At 36.4% G+C, this 19583-nt stretch overlaps 1 protein-coding gene across 2 annotated transcripts in view; it reads left to right on the top strand.

Annotated features, from left to right (window-relative positions):
- The window catches only part of pappaa (pregnancy-associated plasma protein A, pappalysin 1a), an 88595-nt gene that overhangs the window by 60091 nt on the left and 8921 nt on the right, over positions 1 to 19583 (top strand). The window contains exons 16-23 of one of the 2 annotated variants that reach the window (XM_051110579.1): positions 5004 to 5187; positions 5791 to 5992; positions 6115 to 6307; positions 6400 to 6547; positions 7500 to 7615; positions 14987 to 15058; positions 15160 to 15210; positions 17324 to 17422. In XM_051110579.1, coding sequence (XP_050966536.1) covers positions 5004 to 5187; positions 5791 to 5992; positions 6115 to 6307; positions 6400 to 6547; positions 7500 to 7615; positions 14987 to 15058; positions 15160 to 15210; positions 17324 to 17422 — 1065 coding nt within the window. The remainder of the gene's footprint in view (positions 1 to 5003; positions 5188 to 5790; positions 5993 to 6114; positions 6308 to 6399; positions 6548 to 7499; positions 7616 to 14986; positions 15059 to 15159; positions 15211 to 17323; positions 17423 to 19583) is intronic. The other variant, XM_051110580.1, reaches the window with a different exon arrangement.

Below are 19583 nucleotides of genomic sequence, written 5' to 3' on the forward strand. Positions count from 1 at the left end.
TTAATATAACTCTGATTGTGTTTGTCAGAAAGTAGAAAGTCATTTCATTTCTGTATAAACTATCGCTTTAATGTTGAAATATGTTTATCATTGCTTGATATAGTGATGCATTCGAACAAAAGCTTTAGTGTGTTCATTTCGTTAAGTCAGTGATGTGATGGCTGTGTTTAATTAGGCACAGAAGCCTAAATGAGGTGAACCGCTTGGCTATAAATTTGTATTAAATAAGGAAATACACGCCATACAAACTTTTTTTTTCATCTCTCTCCAACTAAGCATTTATTGGCAGTAACCCAGTGTTGTAAATGTGTTTGTTTGTTTATGTGTTTATTATTGTGTGTGTCTCAGTATGAGTCTACCACATTTGCAAAGGATATAATCAGTCCAAACACTCACCAAAACTGTTTTGCTACTAACTCATTCAAAAATGCATGCATTTATGTGTGTAAATCTGTTTAAATATGTGCTTTCCTAATGAGGAGCTCTCTTTTCACAGCTCTCTTGTGTTTTTTTTTAACAGTATGCATTTACTTAAATGTTATGCAGATAGTTCTATTTTAGTATCATTATACTATATACTAATATTTTATTATTATTATTATTTTTTTTTTTTTCGGTTTTAGTTATTTTAGTACATGCAGTTAAGCTAAATGAAAAGTTTAGTTCGCCATCATACTGGTTACACTTTTTTTTTTTTTTTTGGATAGTCTATTGCTAACTATGAATACATTTGCGACTGCATGTCAGTTAACTCCCATTAGAGTATTAGTAGACTGTTAGGTTAGGTTAGGTTAGGGTTTGTAGAATAAGTTGACGTACTTACAGAGTTACTTATAGTCAGTCGAATGTGTGTTGGAGAACCATCAAAATAAAGTGTTAGCAGATATTAAGCAGACAGTCTACAAATACTCTAACGACTTCAAGTTGACATGGAGTTGTAAAGTTTCTTATAGTTAGTGGAATGTCTAAAGTGGGCTATCAAAATAGAAGGGTTACCGTAATAACCCTGATACAGATGTTTTGAATTTGATTGCATTTGAACAGATACTGAACACAGAAAGTTTCTTGCATGATTCAAGCTTACTTCACAAAGGCCAGGATATTATGCAATGTTTATAAAGCTGTTTTTCCTTCCTTCTTTTTTTTTTTTTTTTTCCTTTGGTGAGTTTAGCTCTTATGCACGCCTGCCTACAGGTCAGCACTTACCTGTGTATACCCGTGTGTCCTTCACAAGACCTTGTCTGGTGTGATAATTCATTGTAATTCAGCCCTCACACTTAGTTCAGTCACTTTCGGGAATTCTGTGCAGATATTCTAAACATATTGATTGAGTTTAGCATGTGGAAAGCATATGTTTTGTGCAGAGAACTATGAAAGTGAATAATGGCTGGGTAAGAAGATATTGTTGTGGTGTATCAGATAATCAAAGAAAAGGCTGAACTATATGTGAGAGAAAGAATATCTGCCTGAGCTTATCAATAACATATAATGTAGTGTTATAGTCCTCCTTTACCAGCTCAACCAAATGCTTTATGAGGAAAGTACCAGTTCTGTTATAAGACAAAACAACATTTTCAAATAATGTTGAATATATTTTGGAATTGCTTAAATGTTGTAGCTATCTGATTTGGTTTACAACAACAACAACAACAACAAAAAACAAACAAAAGAAAAAAAAACATAAAATTTACGGTAAAATAACAGCAGCTGTGGTTGATGGAGTTTTACTGAAAAAAATACGGTGGCAACATTTTAGGTTTTACGGGTTTTAACTTAAATTTACAGTTAAATACCGTAAAATCATTAATTGATACAATATTAAAATATACCAAGTACTGAAATCTGTTTTGTACCTCCAGGTGGTGATGAGAAAGTCAAGCAGCCTTTAAATATTAACATCTATAGAAGGTGCACAGAGTCATTCACACTAAACACCATCATGGTAACACACATGAAACTGAAATAATGCAATAAAAATTCATTTCACGAGTTCACATTTGCATATAATAAACTGAGTAAAGGTTATGCGTATTTGGCGTGCCGTCCGGGAGAGGGCTCCGAGCTCGATAATCATTCCCGAGCCCGGGGCACTGCCCCTGCCTGGGGAGAGGGGTCCTAGCTAGGCATTTTAGCCCGAACCCAAAGCCACTGAAGGTGAGGAGTCGGGATGGTGGAGGGGTGCTGCAAGAGGAGAAAAATGACGGTAAGACTGCTTTGGGTATTTGTAGGGATTCTCTCGTGCTGACTGGATAGGGAGCGTGTTTGCTGATGATGAATTGGCCGTGTTAATTATCTGTGCGTGCTCCTCCCGAAATTTGTTAATAAAACATCACTTAACAACATTAGGTGTAACATACAACCCTAATGTACAACAGTGTAAAAAGCATTTTTACAGTCTTTTGCCGTTAAAATCACAGTCATTTTTTTTTACAGTGTGCTGACGTTTGTCAAATCAAACAAACCCAAAATGTCAGAATAAACTTTCGCTGTAATACCCAGCTTGCATTTTTGTATACTTCAAGTTGTGTGTTTTTTTTTACTGCACTGAAAAGAAAAGCTTTGAAACAGTTTTCATTTAGAAATTGATAGTAAATCTCTCAAATAATTACAGAGAAATGTCAAGCAACACACTGAATAAAACATGAAATTTTGAAGTAAAAACACAGAAATAGCATTTTCTAGTGAAATGTACTCCAATAATCCAATTTATTAAATTAAATTAAATTAATAAAATCTAACAGGTTTTCCATTTACAGGTCTTATATATTATGTTTTTATATAGGTTCATCTTGGTGCACCTAATTAAAATGATAGATTTTTGCTATATTTTCCCTCACAGTACAACCAGAAAAGCTACCAGGAATGATTTTGTCCATTTGTTATTTTCTGAAGTCAGATCCAAACCAGATAGTCTCTTTAGGTATTTTAAAAGCACATTATACAGTGAAGTTGCGAGATGAGGCATAGCAACAAAATCCTGGGTCAGAGATGTTTCAAACGCTGTAACCAGATGTCAGGCCATTTCGGGGCATTTTTGGAATAACAGAGTTTTTTGGTCAAGAGAATGTGCCAAAATTTTTGCACAGCAGTGTCCAAGCTACACACATTGTCTTCGTATTATCAAAACACTGTGTATCACATTGAGCTTTAAACAAAATTGATGTGTTTTGCCTTTGGATTGTATTACCTAATCACTAGCTCTGCTTCAAACAAGCCAGTTGTCTGCTTTCTACATAGGTGGCATCCTAACTGAAATGGGTTGTGCTTTTATTCATTAAAAAGCAATATATCATCATCATCATCATATGCAGTAGTCACAAGACATTTCATGTCTATTTATTGACATTTGTAAGCCATAAAAAAAGAACATATTTTATTTTCATTAAACAACATGCAATATAATGCAGTGTTTTAAATTATTAATGTCCTTTATTCAGTAAAAAATTGCATTTTATGAACATGCCAGTCATAAGTCATCTTTAAAAATAAAAAATAAAAAAAAAACGGTAAAATTTACGGTAAAAACCGGCAGCTGTGGTTGCTGGAATTTTACTGTAAAAAATACGATAGCAACATTTTAGGTTTAGGTTTTACGGTTTTAACTTAAATGTACATTTAAATACCATAATTTCAACAACTGATGTAATGTTAACCAACATATTGAAGTACTGAAATCTGTTTTGTATCTTTGTAATACACTTGATAACCACCAAAAGCAGGTGGTGATGAGAAAGTCATTCTCTACTAATGAGCTGATGATCTGAATCAGGTGTGTTTGATTAAGGAGATGTGGAAAAAATGCAGTTTTGGGGGGCCTCCAGGAACATGATTGGGAACCACTGGTATAGTGTATGTTCAAGATTATCGAACAGTTTTCGATTCAATATGTTAACCAGAAACAATATGTTTCTGAAGTCAGATCCAAACCAGTGAAGCTTGTGAAGCTGTTTCTTCACAAAAGCTGTTTCTTCAGTGTAGTGAAGCCTTTGTACATCCATTAAAAGAAAAAAAAAAGAAAAAGCAGCCTCTGGTCTCCTTAACTGTGTACCGCCAAAGCCGTTGTGTTAGCCATTACTTTTTTTGGCTAAAGTTTGCAGGCTTGCCTTTTAGTATCTTTTTTTTTGCATGGAGCTTGCCTTCATGCATTCAGGGATTGGCCTCTCCACAAAGTGCATGATGCTGGTTTAAGATGTGGTCACGTTTACCTGAGTTCACTGAAATTGTGTTTCAGTTGTCATTTCAGTAGGAATGTGTGATCGGGAAATGTCATGTGAGACGAAATTTTCCCTCCGATTTTGCATCAGATTCAAGTATTTTGAACTTTGAACATGCAAATTTGCCATGTTTACCAACATAAAGCTGCTTGGTTTGTAAGTGACTCTGAGTAAGTGGTGCTTCATGCATCAATACTACTGACAATGGACCTACTTTGCCTGAATTTTACTAATGTGAGCACATAATTTACTCTAAAGTATCTTAGGTGACTGCCTACCTTTTGGTTATATGCCTACATTGCCTTAACCCTGTAAAGTCTGACATATGATATAATAGTCAGAAAAACTGAACAGATTATTGAACCTTTAGACAAACAAACAAACAATAAAAAAATGATACATCATATTTGAGATATGATGTAATATCTAGAAAAATGAAGCAGTTTATTGACAAAATTTTAAAAAAGCGTATTTGATGTCATATATGATACATCGTATTTGTTTCATGTTTAATGTGTCAGGCTTTTATGGCTCAGGTAGTATGAGTGAAAATATGGAGCTCACACTTATGAAAGAACAAAACAGCTCAGTTTTATTCAGAAATATACAATTTGGTCTGATGCTGATATTTGTATGGCCAAAAAGATAGTAGATATTAGTGCTACTTTCCGGCCCATGAAAGGAACAGATGTATCCTTTACTGTGATATCAGCCTTGTGCACTTTGTGGTCAGCTGGCCATACTGAACTGCACTGAACTCATTGAAAATCTGACGTCTTTTCTCTGTAGACGGACTCAACCGTGACCATCACCTGTGCTGATAGGAAATGGAACAAGCAAGTTTCGTGTGAGCCGGTTGACTGTGGGCTTCCAGATAAGTACCATGTGCACCCTGCCCACTTCGATTTCCCAGAAGGCACCACCTACGGCAAGAAGAGCACTTTCCAGTGCAAGGAGCCTGCTCAGCTTGTTGGTAAGAAACCCTGGAAAAACTCTGACTGACTGAACTGTGATGCCGTAAACAGAACAAGAAGAATACTTGGTAAAATAGGTTATCTAGGGTCATGGTAGATTTTCCTTCCAGCTTGTAGTAAAAAATTCTCATTGCAATGATTAGAACAAAATAAAGAATAAAACTTCATACAGCAGCTCATATTGTGATAATCAAAATAAACATTCTGATTATTACTGAGAAATTACGCCATGTAATGTGTGATTTGCAGCTGTTTGCAGTTGCAACACAGCACATTAACATGAAATTGAGTCATGTGCGGTCACAGGTATGTTTCAGCGGTTTGATAAGTGACTCATCCATTCAGAATTTAGAGGAGCTATTCATTTTAAAACATGCTCTTTTACTTCTTCACAATATGGTTAACAGCTGTTCTCAGCTAATACTGATTAATCAAATGCATTGGGATTGAAGTGATGTCAAGGCAGTAACTAAATACTTTAAAATGATATTTACACTGACAAAAAGTGATTTTCTCACCAGTACTTTTGTCTTGTGTTTCAGAATGAAAATAAAATAAAATAAAATTAGATTTGATTTGTTCTATATGTCTGTCATCTGTAGGCACTAATAACACTCTGACCTGTATGGAGGACGGTCTGTGGTCGTTCCCAGAAGCTTTGTGTGAGCTCCGCTGTCCTGTGCCTCCTCCCGTGCCCAACGCCATGCTGCAGACCAAACGCTGCAATGAGACAGGTCTCAAAGTGGGCACCCTCTGCAAATACAAATGCAAACCAGGATACCATGTGGCCAACAAGCCAAAGAGGTGCGCAGACATACGCAAAACACAACAACAACCACTCAAGATGTGTTTTGCACAGTTGTCTTTTATAATCAAATTGAAATTTGACACGAATGGTTTCACAGTATACGTGTCTGTTCCTGCAGGAGAGCCTTCAAGCGTCAGTGCACAGAAGACGGCCGCTGGTTAGAGGGCTCGTGTGAGCCGGTCACCTGTCCACCTCCTCCATCCGTCTTCTATGGCATGTACCAGTGCACAGACGACTTCAAGTTCGACAGCACCTGCTGGGTCCACTGCAACAGGGCCAACAACACACTGAGACAACCACCATGCAAACAGGTGCGACTTTGGTTCCACGTTTAAAAACGAAGAACTCCTTAATTAGGTATTTATAGATGCTGCAAATGACGTGTGCTTTGACGTCTCCACAGGGGCTCAGCTCCAATGTAATCCGCTGCAGAAAGGACGGGAACTGGACTGGAAGCTTCCGCTTATGCCCTCAGCTGAAAGGTCAATGCTCTCTACCTCAGAACCTGCATCCCAGCATCCGTGTCAGCTGCAAGAAGGGCCACGGCATAGGTACGAACTATTCCTGCAGACCTGTGCATTGTACAGGGAGACCAAATTTATGCAGGTTACTTTCTATGTTGGGATAGAATTAATGTTTTTGGTTGTGCAATTGTATGTTTTATTCAGCCCGTCAGAATTCAGCTACTTCAAATATAAATTATCTAAAATTTGGCAGTATCATCAGAACAGTTAATACTGATCTATAATGTTTTATAAATCCATGACAGAATTGTTTATACCAGTGGTTGTAAACTTTTTCCGGGGTTGAAAGCTACTGTTTTATATAATATTTTGGGAATAGAATACTATAGAGTTGTGATTTCAAGAAAAATGTAAGTCATTATTGTGATACAGACAATGAAATAAATAATTTAAATAATGATCAAAAGTGAAAGTAAAGACATTTACAGTGTTACAAAAGATTATTTCAAATAAAAGGTATTTCAGCATTGCAACACAGAAATAAATTACATTTTGCAATAAATTCACATAGAAAACAACTATTTAAAATTGTAATAGTATTTCACAATATTACTGATTTTACTGTATTTTTGATCAGATAAATGCAGCCTTGGTGATTCTTTCAAAAATACTAACAAGTCTTACCAACCCCAATGTTTTAATGATAATATCGACATATTATGATGATTATTTGTTGTACTGTTTGTAATCAGTAGTGTTAGGATGCAAAATAGGTTTAACTGTTTCAATATTCAATACAGTATACTGCACTGTCACAGTAAAGTACTCAATAATTTACAGAAAACTTCATCAGAAGATGTGCTGTGACGTTCAGACCTTAACATGTTTAAACTGGAGGAAGTGTCCATTAAAATTTACTGAAGTGTCATTGTCTGTAATGCCCTTAGTGGCAAACAGACAAACACAAAGAAAAAATGTTACGTAGTGTTCAAAATGTTACATGAGCTGTGGGCTTATTTCCTCTCTGTATTCTTCTCAGGAGAGGAGTGCGAGTTGTCATGCAGAGACAGTAACAATGATGTGGTCATTTTGCCGAGCAACATGACGGCCAGCAACATTATGAGACATCACTGGATGAACCCTCCCAAAGTCAAGGTTTGTGTTTTTGTGTGCACCCTTTTAGCTTACTGGCAGAGAATGTTGCACCGGAACGCCACATCCTGAGTGTGACTCGAAGTTTGAGGTGACACTCCTTGGACAGCAGATATTGGATTGTGCCTGATGATTCATCAGTGTCATTCATCAATGTCTATAGGCTCGGGACTTTAGTGTCAGCAAGAAGCACAGTCTAAGAGGAATTCACCTCTAAAATGCCTTCTCATGCAGTTATAATGATGCATAAAAAAATTTGGAAATTATTTTTTTAATATGCCGCATAAGGAAATAAATTACAGTGAGGACAAGTAAAGGCCTGTTCACATCAAGATTGTCAGCTGTAACGGTAACTAGGGCTGGGTGATAAACTAAAACATATCACGATTTGCGATAAATATTATAAAATATCATATGCGATTAAAAATTATTTTAGTAACAATGGAAAACATAGGTTATTTTTATGTATTAGTCTACCATCCTGTCACAAAGCAAAAATAAAAAAAGAGGCAATTTTTTGTATATTTTTGAAAATATATTTTAAAAATGCAAATATACATATTTAAAAATATATTTTGCCCACCTATATTTCAATCTAAGAAAATACATTTTCATGTGTTACATATAAAGAAAAACTTTATTTGATGTCTGTTATATGTGAACATACAAAATAACACATTTGAATCCAAATAAATATTAACAAAACTTGGGTTTTAATAAAACCTATGGTTTCTTGAGAGAGAACAAGACACTGCGTCCTCTAGTGGATACTATGGGGAATGCCATTAGCATGACTGGTGTCTGAAGCATATGTGAAACAACTCCAAATCCACTGGACCATGCAGCCTGTGACATCACTGACGGAGCGCCCAGAGGTATAAGAGGACTGTGAAACAGGCAGGCCCTAGGCATAGCAAGGGGACGCAGTGTCTAATTCCCTCTCGGGGAACCATGGTTACATGTGTAACCCAAGATGTTCCCCTTCAAGGGAACTCACACTGCGTCCTTCAGTGAAAACTATAGGGAATGAAATATCCACTATGCCATGCCTCAGCGCACTGCCTGTCCACCTGGTGAGAGAGTATCAAAAATAGTAGCAAACATACACCAGTTTAAAAGGGGGCACACCAGTGACACCTGGACAGCTAAAATAACTTTGGGGGTAATGGAGAACCCAACCAACACTAAATGGGCTTTTTGATAGTTTCTAGAGCTATTGGGGGAGATAGTTTGTATTTAAAATTGAAATATTGAAATTTAAAATTGAAATTTAAAATATATGTATTTAAAAGTGACAAAGTGCAGATTAAGACGGTCTTCAAAATATATCATTGGTCGGTTCCAATCAATTACTAGTAGGAAAAAAAATTCATAGAGACATCAGTTGGTATCAGTGATACTTGCCTTCAGTCAAAAAAAAAGATGTCATTAAAAAATTCTAAAAAATATACTTCCTTTATGTTGTTTCTACATTGATTTGAAGATTGAATGTGAAATTATTGCAATATAAAAGTATAAAAGTATAAAATTTTAATTTTAGAAAAAATGTGTGATTAATTAGGTTTTTTTTTTAATCGATTGACACCACTGATATATATATATATATATATATATATATACAGAGAGAGAGAGAGAGAGAGAGAGAGGGCGAGAGAGAGAGAGATAGATAGATATAGATAGATATATATAATAAAAATATATATATTCCATAATAACAATGGAGCAACAATAATCGTTCAGCATTAACTTTTCCATGTGAATTTTTCAAAGTGAACTTCTGCCGTTACCTTCTGTCTCTGATCAGTGAACACATGCAGCGGCTGTAACTTTGCATCGAATGTCGCAGACATCCAATTACTGTTCATTAGCCGCAGGCACAGGCATGCATGGCTTTCCCAATTACCTGGCATTGGTAAAACAGGGTATGATTACAGTAATCTGTTAACTCATCTGAACCGCAACGAGGCTGAGGCCAAGTCATAAAAGTTAGAAAGCCATCTGTAATCACTATAATTTCAACAATGACCCTATTACAGGCATTAGCAGAAAAGCTTTATATAAATTTACCTGTCAGAAGTATTACAATGTTTTAGCGGTGACTGCTGGGTTTGACTGGGAGTGTTATGATGGCAGTCTTCAGGCACTTTTGCTGAACACTTTTCAGGCTCCACTGCAGGCCAGAGCATGCAATCTTCGATCTTTGCATGCTGGAATACCCTACTCAACTTTTAAAACAATATTTACAGTATCAGTATAAAGCAAAAACGTCATCATACACTAAACGTCTGCAGAACTACCAGACTCGAACACAACAAACTCGCACAGAAACGTGCACCTCATTGATAAGAGATGAATGACAAATGAAAATAATATGCATTTTAAAATCGACTCAAAATATTATACATGTTTTCTATTATCTGACTGGACGGATTTGTAGTCTAAAGCTAAAAAATGGGAGTGTGTGCCCATCATACACATCCATCTAACTCTGCACACTGTATCTGCACACTGGCTCTGGTTTTCGACAACTAGTGTCAACTCCTTTAGACTGTAAATCTGGGCAAAAGTTGTGTAGTGTCCTAAAAATTAAAATTCTGCTGTAATTTACTCACCCTCATGTTGTTGCAAATCCATTAGACTTTAAAATGCAAATTAAGATATTTTTTACTGAAACCTGAGAGGTTTGTCCCTCCACTCAAAGTCCTGGTAAACTTATTATCCAAAAAGGTCATAAAGACGTTGTAAACCGACGTCGTAAACCGTCGTAAAGAATTGAGCAGTTTAACGCAAGTCTTGTATAGATATGAGGTATCGCTTCATACAATGAACATTTTAATTTACAATAATCGACACACATACAGTGGTGGATGAAGTATACAAATCAAGTACTTGAGTAAAAGCACAGATATCCCAATAACATTTTACTCCAGTAAAAGTATTATGTACTCCTTTTCAATTTTACTTGCGATAAGGATTAAAAGTAGAAAGCAGTACTGATTGAAGAATGTTTATTTATTTTGCAAGAAAATGTGTTTTAGTTTGTGTTTTACATTTTGAGACGATATGCCTCTATGCAAACATTTATCCAGTATGTGCTTCGGCAGTGGGGAAGATGCATGGGCCTTAATTTGCATGATTTTTACGTTATGTTTAGTTCTTAAATAAAAGCTAAATCATTCAGACATGTTCACATTCAAGCATTTCATGCAGTGGGTTTAAACAGCTCGCCTAGCAGATACAGTTCACGAACAACTGGCAGTCTAAATCTAATATTGAATTCTGCATTACTAACTTTTTGTCTCATTAGTCATGCTTGCACTCAAGTTTATTTCTGAATAAAAGCCTAAATTAAATCCGTTCATCATACTAAGTGATTGCATCTCTTCACAAGACATGGATTAGACCGTTTGATTCATATGGATTTGTTTCATGGAGCCTGTTTGACCTTTTTGGGTTTTTGAAATGTTGGTTACCTGGACTTTCAATGCAGGGACAGAAACGCTCAGGTTTCATTAAAAATGCTTTCACTTGTGCTATGAGGATTAACGAAAGTTTTACGGGTTTTGGAACAACTTGAGAGTGAGTAAATGAAAGTGTTTTTATCCCTTTAAGACGAGGGAGTTTCAGGATTGATCGAAGAGGCTAGAAAGTTGGAAACAAACTCACTGTTCTCGAATTGAACGCCATCCCCCCACATCTGTTGTGTTTAGATGGGCATTTGTGTCAAGTCAGGCGGTTTTCGGCAGAGAAATGAAACAACACGTTTCTGATTGATTTGTGTAATTGATATGATCTTCCCTGGGTGGTAATTCGAGTCTGGAGACAGAGTGTGAGGGGAAGAGGAGGCCAAATCGATGTGGCTGAAATGTTCCAGGGGGGTTGGCTGAGGTGAGATCAATAACTGTTCTCTCAGCACTGGCCACCCTGTGTCAATCGATGCTGTTTGAATTCCACAGCACCTGTTCCCTTCTGCACGCCGTGCAAGGGCACAATCCGTCCAGTAACTCCCAGACCCAGGGCTGCCCTGATTGACACCTGAGCTAATGCTAACGTCGTGCCGGCACAGCGAGAACGTTCTATAAAGCCACACTGGCCAAGGTGTGGAAGTGGAAAAGCAAGCTGGCGATTGCCCAATGCGGTTGCGTGCTGACTGAAGCTTTGGTGGCCGTACAATTCCTCATTTCCCATTCTGACTTAATGCGTTTTTTCGGTTCTTTTTGTTACGTTTCCTGCTGAGTCGGGCCGTTGGCCGCGTGAATCAGTTATCGTGACGAATCGGCCCTCGAGAGCGATTCGTTTCAGGTTTCACCGCTGACCTACTAAGACGCTTCTCTTATTTTCTCACTTATTAGCTTCCCTGACATCAGCAAAATGACTGCGCACATTGCTGATGCATTAGGCTGCCTTGGCAGACCGTGGCCTTTACGTGATGTCAGCGTCACTTCGGAGAGTCGATTGTTCATGCCGGGTCGGCTGAGGGGAGTACTAATATTAACCTCTAATTAATAAACCAAACCTTTATTAAAAGGCCTGAGAGCTAAATGTGATCTCGGGAGCTATGGGAGAGTGCTTCGGGAGAAGAGATCTTGCACATCTAATTTGATATCGGCTTATTCAGATGATGATGACATGCTAGTCTGAGGGAAACAAAGCGATCTGAATTTTATCGGTTTGAGGTCACTTGGGCTAACAGGGCATAACGTGTTCACCAAAGACTGCGACGTGCAGGACCTCACTGTAACCAAAATATTGTCGGTTCAGACCCCTGAAAGGATTGATACATGCACTTCACCATTAGTCACCGCTCAGGGTCAAGTTACTGCAGAAGGACTGAATCTGTCATAAGTGTACTGTGAGTTTCCCCACTAAATGATGAAAATACAACAAGACCGGTCAGTCCGGGACAGTTCTGTGAAAGCTTTTCTTCATGCTAGCTGGTGAAAAGCCTTTTTTCTTCGCAGTCTGACGTATTTCCAAGCGAAACAAGTTGTTTAACATATAAACACTGGACAGAACTGTTTGGATTGTGAAACATTGGTGGTTTAATTCAGAATGAAGGTGGGTGATTGGATCGATGGGGTTAAAAAAAGTTCATAGGCCTTTGTGAAAAAGAAGGGCTTTAAATGATATTTAATGTGCACTTGTAGTGCACTTCAAGTAATTGTTTATTTTATGATATTAATGAAATAAAAGGCCATTTAAGGGTTCTTAAAATTAGTACACTATGTTCAAAGTGCATTTTTTAATAATGTCAAATGAAAAGTTTAAATCATGACAAAATGTTATTAAATCATAATGTTTTAAAAATATTTTGGCATGCTTTGAAGAAAGACGCTTATCTTGATGTGTTGACTAACATACTAAAGCACATGTAAAATACTTGATTATAATTTTAACTCTAGTGTAATCAATATTACATTGAAAGATAATCAATATTTAAATGTACTAAAGTGCATCTACAAATATATTTAGATACATACAATTTTACACTTTAGCTATATTTCAAAGTTAAACGAGAAGTTCACTTCCAGAAGAAACATTTACAGATAATTTACTCACCCCCGTCTCATCCAAGATGTTCATGTCTTTATTTCTTCAGTCGATAAGAAAACATTTTAGGATTTCTCTCAATATAGTGGACTTCAGTGGTGGTCGCAAATTTGAACTTCCAAGATGCAGTTTAAATGCAGCTTCAGATGGCTCTAAATGATCCCAGCTAATAAAGAAGGGTCTTATCTAGCGAAGCGTCATTTTCGAAACAAATTGACAATTTCTATACTTTTTAACCTCAAATGCTCGTCTTGTTTTGTCTCTGTGATGTGCACGCATAGTGTGTGTAGTCCGAGTCAATACAGTTAAGGGTATGTTGAAAAAATCCTGTCTCGTTTTCTTCTTCAACGTCAAAATCGATGTAGGACAGTTTTGAAGTTGGGGAAGAAAACGAGATGGGAGTTTTTCGACATACCCTAACTGCTTTGACCGTATTGAATCAGAAAAAAAAAACAAAAAACAAAGTTCACACAGACTTAGACAAGACGAGCATTTGAGGTTAATAAATATAGTAATTGTCAATTTTTTTTGAAAAATGACTGATCGTTTTGCTAGATAAGACCCTTTTTGCTCGGCTGGGATCGTTAGAGCCATTTGAAGCTGCATTTAACCTGCATTTTGGAAGATCAAACTTGGGGGCACCATTGAAGTCCATTATATGGAGATAATTCCTGAAACATAATTTCTTATCGACTAAAGACAGAAAGTATATATTAGTATATTAGAATATTTCAATAATAAGTTCTCTTTTTACTATGCTAAAGTGTGATTTACTAAGGGTGTATTTGTGATGTCATTCAAAAAGGAAGTTGGTTGCTGTAATGAAAGATTGCTAAAAAAAAAAAAAAAAAAAAAAAAAAAAAAATCAGAATAAAGTGCACTGGATAATTATTCACAATAAGACAGGAATGTGAATTTAAAGACAGTTTTAGTTTCCTCTTGACTAAATCTAATAAAGTGTTATTTATGCCAGTACTCTGCATTTGTCCCTTTGGTATGTAAAACCTACAGCATCCCCTACACATGCAGCTTATTTAGCTTATTTTAGCTTAGCGCTATAGTGAACCCTTCCCCAGCTGTCCCCAATGCTTTGTTTTCTGTTCCTTCTAGTTCAGTGCCGTTATTTTTCTCTCTCTCGCTCGCTATTTTTTTTTTTTTTTTGGTTGTTTTTGCATTGATTTGCTGACTGGCATGAAATGAGAAATACCTTAGTTTGCAGCGGTGGGTATGGCATGAGAAGAGGCAGGTGTTTTGTGTGTGTGTGTGTGTGTTTCTGGGACAGGGAATGTTTGGGAGCTGTGGAGGTCAGACAGTCCTTTAATTTTGGCTGCCCTCATGTCAACCGCACTGGACCCTTCTTCTTTTTTTTTTTTTCACGAGAGTACGTAAGTTCTAAAGAACATATCTGTGTGAACACGTCTCTCTCTGTACAGTGCCTATAATATCGCTCTTTAACTAGATGACAAAGATGCTGGAAACATTCAAAACTTATGTGGTCACACAATTATACATGTTTCGAAACTGGTAACGTTTCACAAGAGGTTGAATTTGGATGGGTTCCTGATTTTTTTTTTGTTTTGTTTTGTTTTTTTTGTTTTTTTTTCAAGTTGGCCAGAGGTGAAAGACTTGTGAAGGTAAACATTCCTGTTTTGGCTTTTGTGTGTTTGGCATGTGGAGGGAACAGAACACTTACAGTAACTGAGTGCTGTTGTGTGTCAGTTTTCAGACGCAAACAAAGGAATCGGTGCTGACTTTGTGATGCCAATGATGGATCAAAATTGTCAAGTCTTTCTGAAAATCTCTTTGTTTCGTTTCTCTTTTCAGCACATAGTCTGCACCATGGGCCTGAAGTGGTACCCCCATCCGGAAGTCCTGCACTGCATAAAAGGATGTGAGGTAAGACATCCGGACACCCGTCCATATCCTCTCAAATGGCTCTCTATCCTGTGCCTTCCCTCCCTCATTGGCAACACTCTTGCCTTGACCTCCATTTGCAGAGGCCCAAGAAGATTTATGAAGATGAAGATGTAGAGGAACTCTACACTAAAGTCAGTACATGTACAAGTTACTGTGATGTTCAGTGCTCCTCCTGTCTTTCTGTTTTCCCCTCTGTGCTTGTCGATACCTGTCACTTGGTGCAATCTGTTTGTAGTACGGACTGGCATATCTACAAATGTTTAAGTAATTCACAACACACCATACATGCTCTTTCTTGTTTGATAAGGGATCTGCCAATAAAAAGGTTCAGTTCCGCTTCGTAAGAAAGAAAACAATGCTTTGGTACAACTTAATTATGAGATAAAAAGTGTGACAGACCAAGTCGTAATTATGAGATACTCATTCATAATTGTGAGAAAAAAAGTCAAAGTTTTGTTATAATTGTGACTTTCTCTTGAAAGTCAAAACTATGAGAAACAAAGTTGCAGTTAGGAGATCCAAAGTCATAATTATGTGATGAAAAGTCGAATGTCTGGTAAATGTGCCATTTTAATCTCATAATTTTGACTTTCAAATCTTATCATTATGACTTAGTATCACATAATTTTTTTATTATGAATTATGACTTCCTCTGCTGTACTTCATAGTTTTAATCTCATAATTATGACACATTATCACATGATTTTGACTTTTTCTTGTAATTGACAACTAATTTTGACTTTTTGTATCTTATAATTTTGTCTGATAATTATAACTTTTTATCTCAAAATGTCTACTTGGTTATAGTTATGACTTGCCATATCATAATTTTGACTTTTAACTTATAATTATGACCAGTGTTGGGGAGTAACTAGTTACATGTAACGGAATTACGTAATTTTATTACAAAGTAAATGTCATTGTAATTAGTTACAGTTACTGATAAAAAAATTAATTAATAATTTAGTAATTAAATTACAGTTACTTTTGGAAATATTAATGATTACAAAGCGGATTACATCTGAATTTTTTCACACACACACCCATACACAGATTTAATTGACTTCTTTCATAAATTGCACTGACTGCTCTAAAATGAGACACCAATGTTTCAGGAGTTTAGGACACATGCTTATTCGATAACTGTTTTATTTCCTATTTGAGTTTATACATATATTTTTGAGGTTACTTGTTCATTTTCCAAGGCTTTGTTAGATACCAGTGTTTCCTGTCATAACTATGCAACCATTTCATTTCAAAACCAGTATCATAGCTATTAAACTATTTCTTGTTATGATTTTAAACCTGTATTTAACCTCAGAATGATAAATAAGAATTTGTGGTGGCTGTGCTTTAAATTAAATATTTTCTCAGAATGTGAAGACTGACCAATTTAAAGAATTATCCTAGGTTTGCAAATATTCAAATATAATTCAGGTCAATTTTAAATATGTCTGCATGCTGTTGATTAATATTTCAGTCACAAATTAATTTCAACTATGCTTTAGTATGACATTCTAGACTTATTTGACATGGATTGAAATGAGATTGTGAAGAATAGAAGGACAGTATCCTCAATAGGATGCACTGCTTTAGTTTGGAAAAAAAAAAAAAAAAAAAAAAAAAAAATATATATATACAGTTTCATCATCATTTACTAACCCAGAGCACAATATATAAATATACAACTATAAGATAGAGTTATATGAGAAACAGACTAAAAATGGTCACTGTTTGTTCACTGGTAATCATACAATGTCAAATGTCAACAATTTTGGTGAATAGCAACATACATTTGTCTGTTGCTCAATCAGACCTATCATATGAACTCCACTGCAAGTCATTTAGAGCACTTTTAAGAATCCTATTTTCAGTTGTTCATATTGGCTGAATGATATACAATACAACCCATCAAACAGACTGTACATCTGTTCCTTGCGGTTTATTTTTGAAACTCTGTACCACTTAAACATTATGTTAGTGTAGGTTACACCATGAGTAACCCAAGATGTTTATACACCTTAAATAAACCTTGTGGATTCAATAATAACCATTTTTTAATGAACAAGTATTTTAATACTTCAAAATGGTGGGTTTTGGAGAAGACACATAAGCCTAGAAGCAATAAAGCAATGAATATGTTTGGGTTGGCAAACAGCTGTGTTCATCACATACAGTAGATCAATGTCTCTCCATTTCTCATGTTAGTGGTGCTCTGAGTTTCTCTCTGTGTTTTTGTCTCAGCCTTTCATGGGTGACAATTACTGTGACGCCATCAACAACAGAGCCTACTGCAACTACGATGGAGGTGACTGCTGCCATTCCACTGTCAAGACTAAGAAGGTACCGTACACGTCTGCAACGTTTCTTTTCAGTTATACGTTTCGTGTGCCCATTGTTTATGTCTAAATTCAAAACCTTACCAAGATTGACTAAATTTAGAGATGAAAGTCACTGACAAGCCTGAGATGCTAGATGTTACGACTGACCGTCTGACTCTTACTGCACACAAGAATGGCAAATGCTTTCTGGCAAGCTCTAATCTGATTGGCTGCATTTACGTAATTTCTTGGACTCAGGATACACAGGTATTTATCAGTATGCCTGGAAACAAAGTTGTGTTTACAAAGTATCAGGTTGTTGCGTTGACCACTTCTGAGAAACTAATCCCTGGATTTACCCACGTCTGCCAGGCAAGTGGCATGCAATCTTTAAAAGCTATTCAGTGTTTTGTTTTATACACTTTTTCACATTTTCATTTTCCACATTGTTTTTTCCGTTATTTGCACATTCTGTCATGGACTGCAGTTGCATTGCAGTTGAATTGCAGTTTTTTGAATCTACACTTTTTCAGTTAATTCAGTTAAACCTGCTCCTAAACCATTTGTAAACAACATAAAATCAGTCAGTTTGATCAGTCAGTTTATACGTCATCCTTCCTCACTTGTAGTATCTAGCAGGTGACAGACAACATCCAAGCATTGGATTGGATTTTTCCTGTTCTTATAAAGTGACAACACACATTCATTTAATATTTAAAATAATGGAGCCAGCCACAACAACCGACAGCAAATTTTAATTGCCTGGTTTCTGGTTTCAAATCCACACAGCTGTATATTAAATATCAACCATCTTGGAATTGGCTGTGATGCTGCATCATTTCACTTTCTGTTCAAACAGGGCTCCGGACTAAAATTTCAGGTGCAGTAGCAATCATAAAATAATGATCATAAATTATTATTCTAATTATTGTATTTCATAAATAAGTGCAGTTATTAATAATGTTAAATATTTTAAGCTTGATTTGGGGGGCAGATGTAAATTTACATTCATTAACAACGGTAAGACGTAAATGTAAATGTGTTTTTAAAGCAAAAAAAAAAAGTAAATATTCTGACAGTGAGACTGAGTGAGGACCATTGTAGAAAATTACCATTATGAAAATTTAGTTAATTTGGTTTCTATAAAACTATGACATTCAAATGCATTTACTGTAATAAATTTGCATTAGTAAGTGTTCATTGACACCAAAGTGCATTGTCCATTCTAAAAGTGAATTTTGTCTGTGAGAAAAAGTGGAAGGTTTGTCAGTTATTGTTATCCTTACTCTCAGATTCACCCTTCATCCAGGCTCATTTCCTTTGCCTTGCCAGCTTTGTGCCTTATCAACTCGTGTGCCCATCCATGAGGTTACTTAGCAGACTTAGCAGTTACTTTTCTTTCCAGGCAGCTCTGAGCTGTCTCTTGGCTTTCTCCTTGTCTTGCACTGTCATCGTCTTAAATATTTGGCATATGCTCAGAGTGTGAGGGTATGAACGGCAGTGATTCATTAAATCCAGTCTACAAGAGGATGCTTTTTGGGAATTTCACAATGTGCAGCCTACGTCATTGAGCAGACAGGGATCTTAGCGGGAGTTGACCATGTGCCAGTGTTGATAGAAGGTTAAATTGTTCTGCAACCATAAGCCAGATTGCTGGTGCCTCCTTCCTCCTGATAGTATGTCACACAGTTGGCAGGCAATTGACAGCGGGATGGAATGAGATAAAGTCATCTTTTGATGAGCAAGAGCTTTCTGGTTGTGTGGCATTGCTTTGTGAAGGTATCAGTTTGCTTTATGTAGCTAAAGATAGTTTTTAGTTTGTCTCCCATGATTTCATGCATGTCTTTTATTAGACAGTTTTTTCAGAAACATTTTTGTAAATATTCCTTATTTTAGATAATCAAGTGGCAAGCTCAGACTTTGGAAAAGATGAAAATAGATCAATTGGCCAAAATGGCCACTTATAACCTTTGGAGAACAGTATTCTGTACTCAAATGATTTAGTCTGTGTCTGATGTTGGGAAAGTTGGCTCCCCGAGCAGCAACTGATATGAGAATCATCCACAATCCCGAGCCATGTTCAACGTCCTGGCAGTCCTTGAAGCAAATATATCAGCAGGGTTTTGCAAGACGTCCTGCCTCTGGAAATAGCCAGGGTTTAGGGAAGAGCTGTAGAAAATGAC

The sequence above is a fragment of the Labeo rohita genome, chromosome 5 (assembly GCF_022985175.1).
Source record: "Labeo rohita strain BAU-BD-2019 chromosome 5, IGBB_LRoh.1.0, whole genome shotgun sequence".
In the NCBI taxonomy this organism is placed as follows: Eukaryota; Metazoa; Chordata; class Actinopteri; order Cypriniformes; family Cyprinidae; genus Labeo; species Labeo rohita.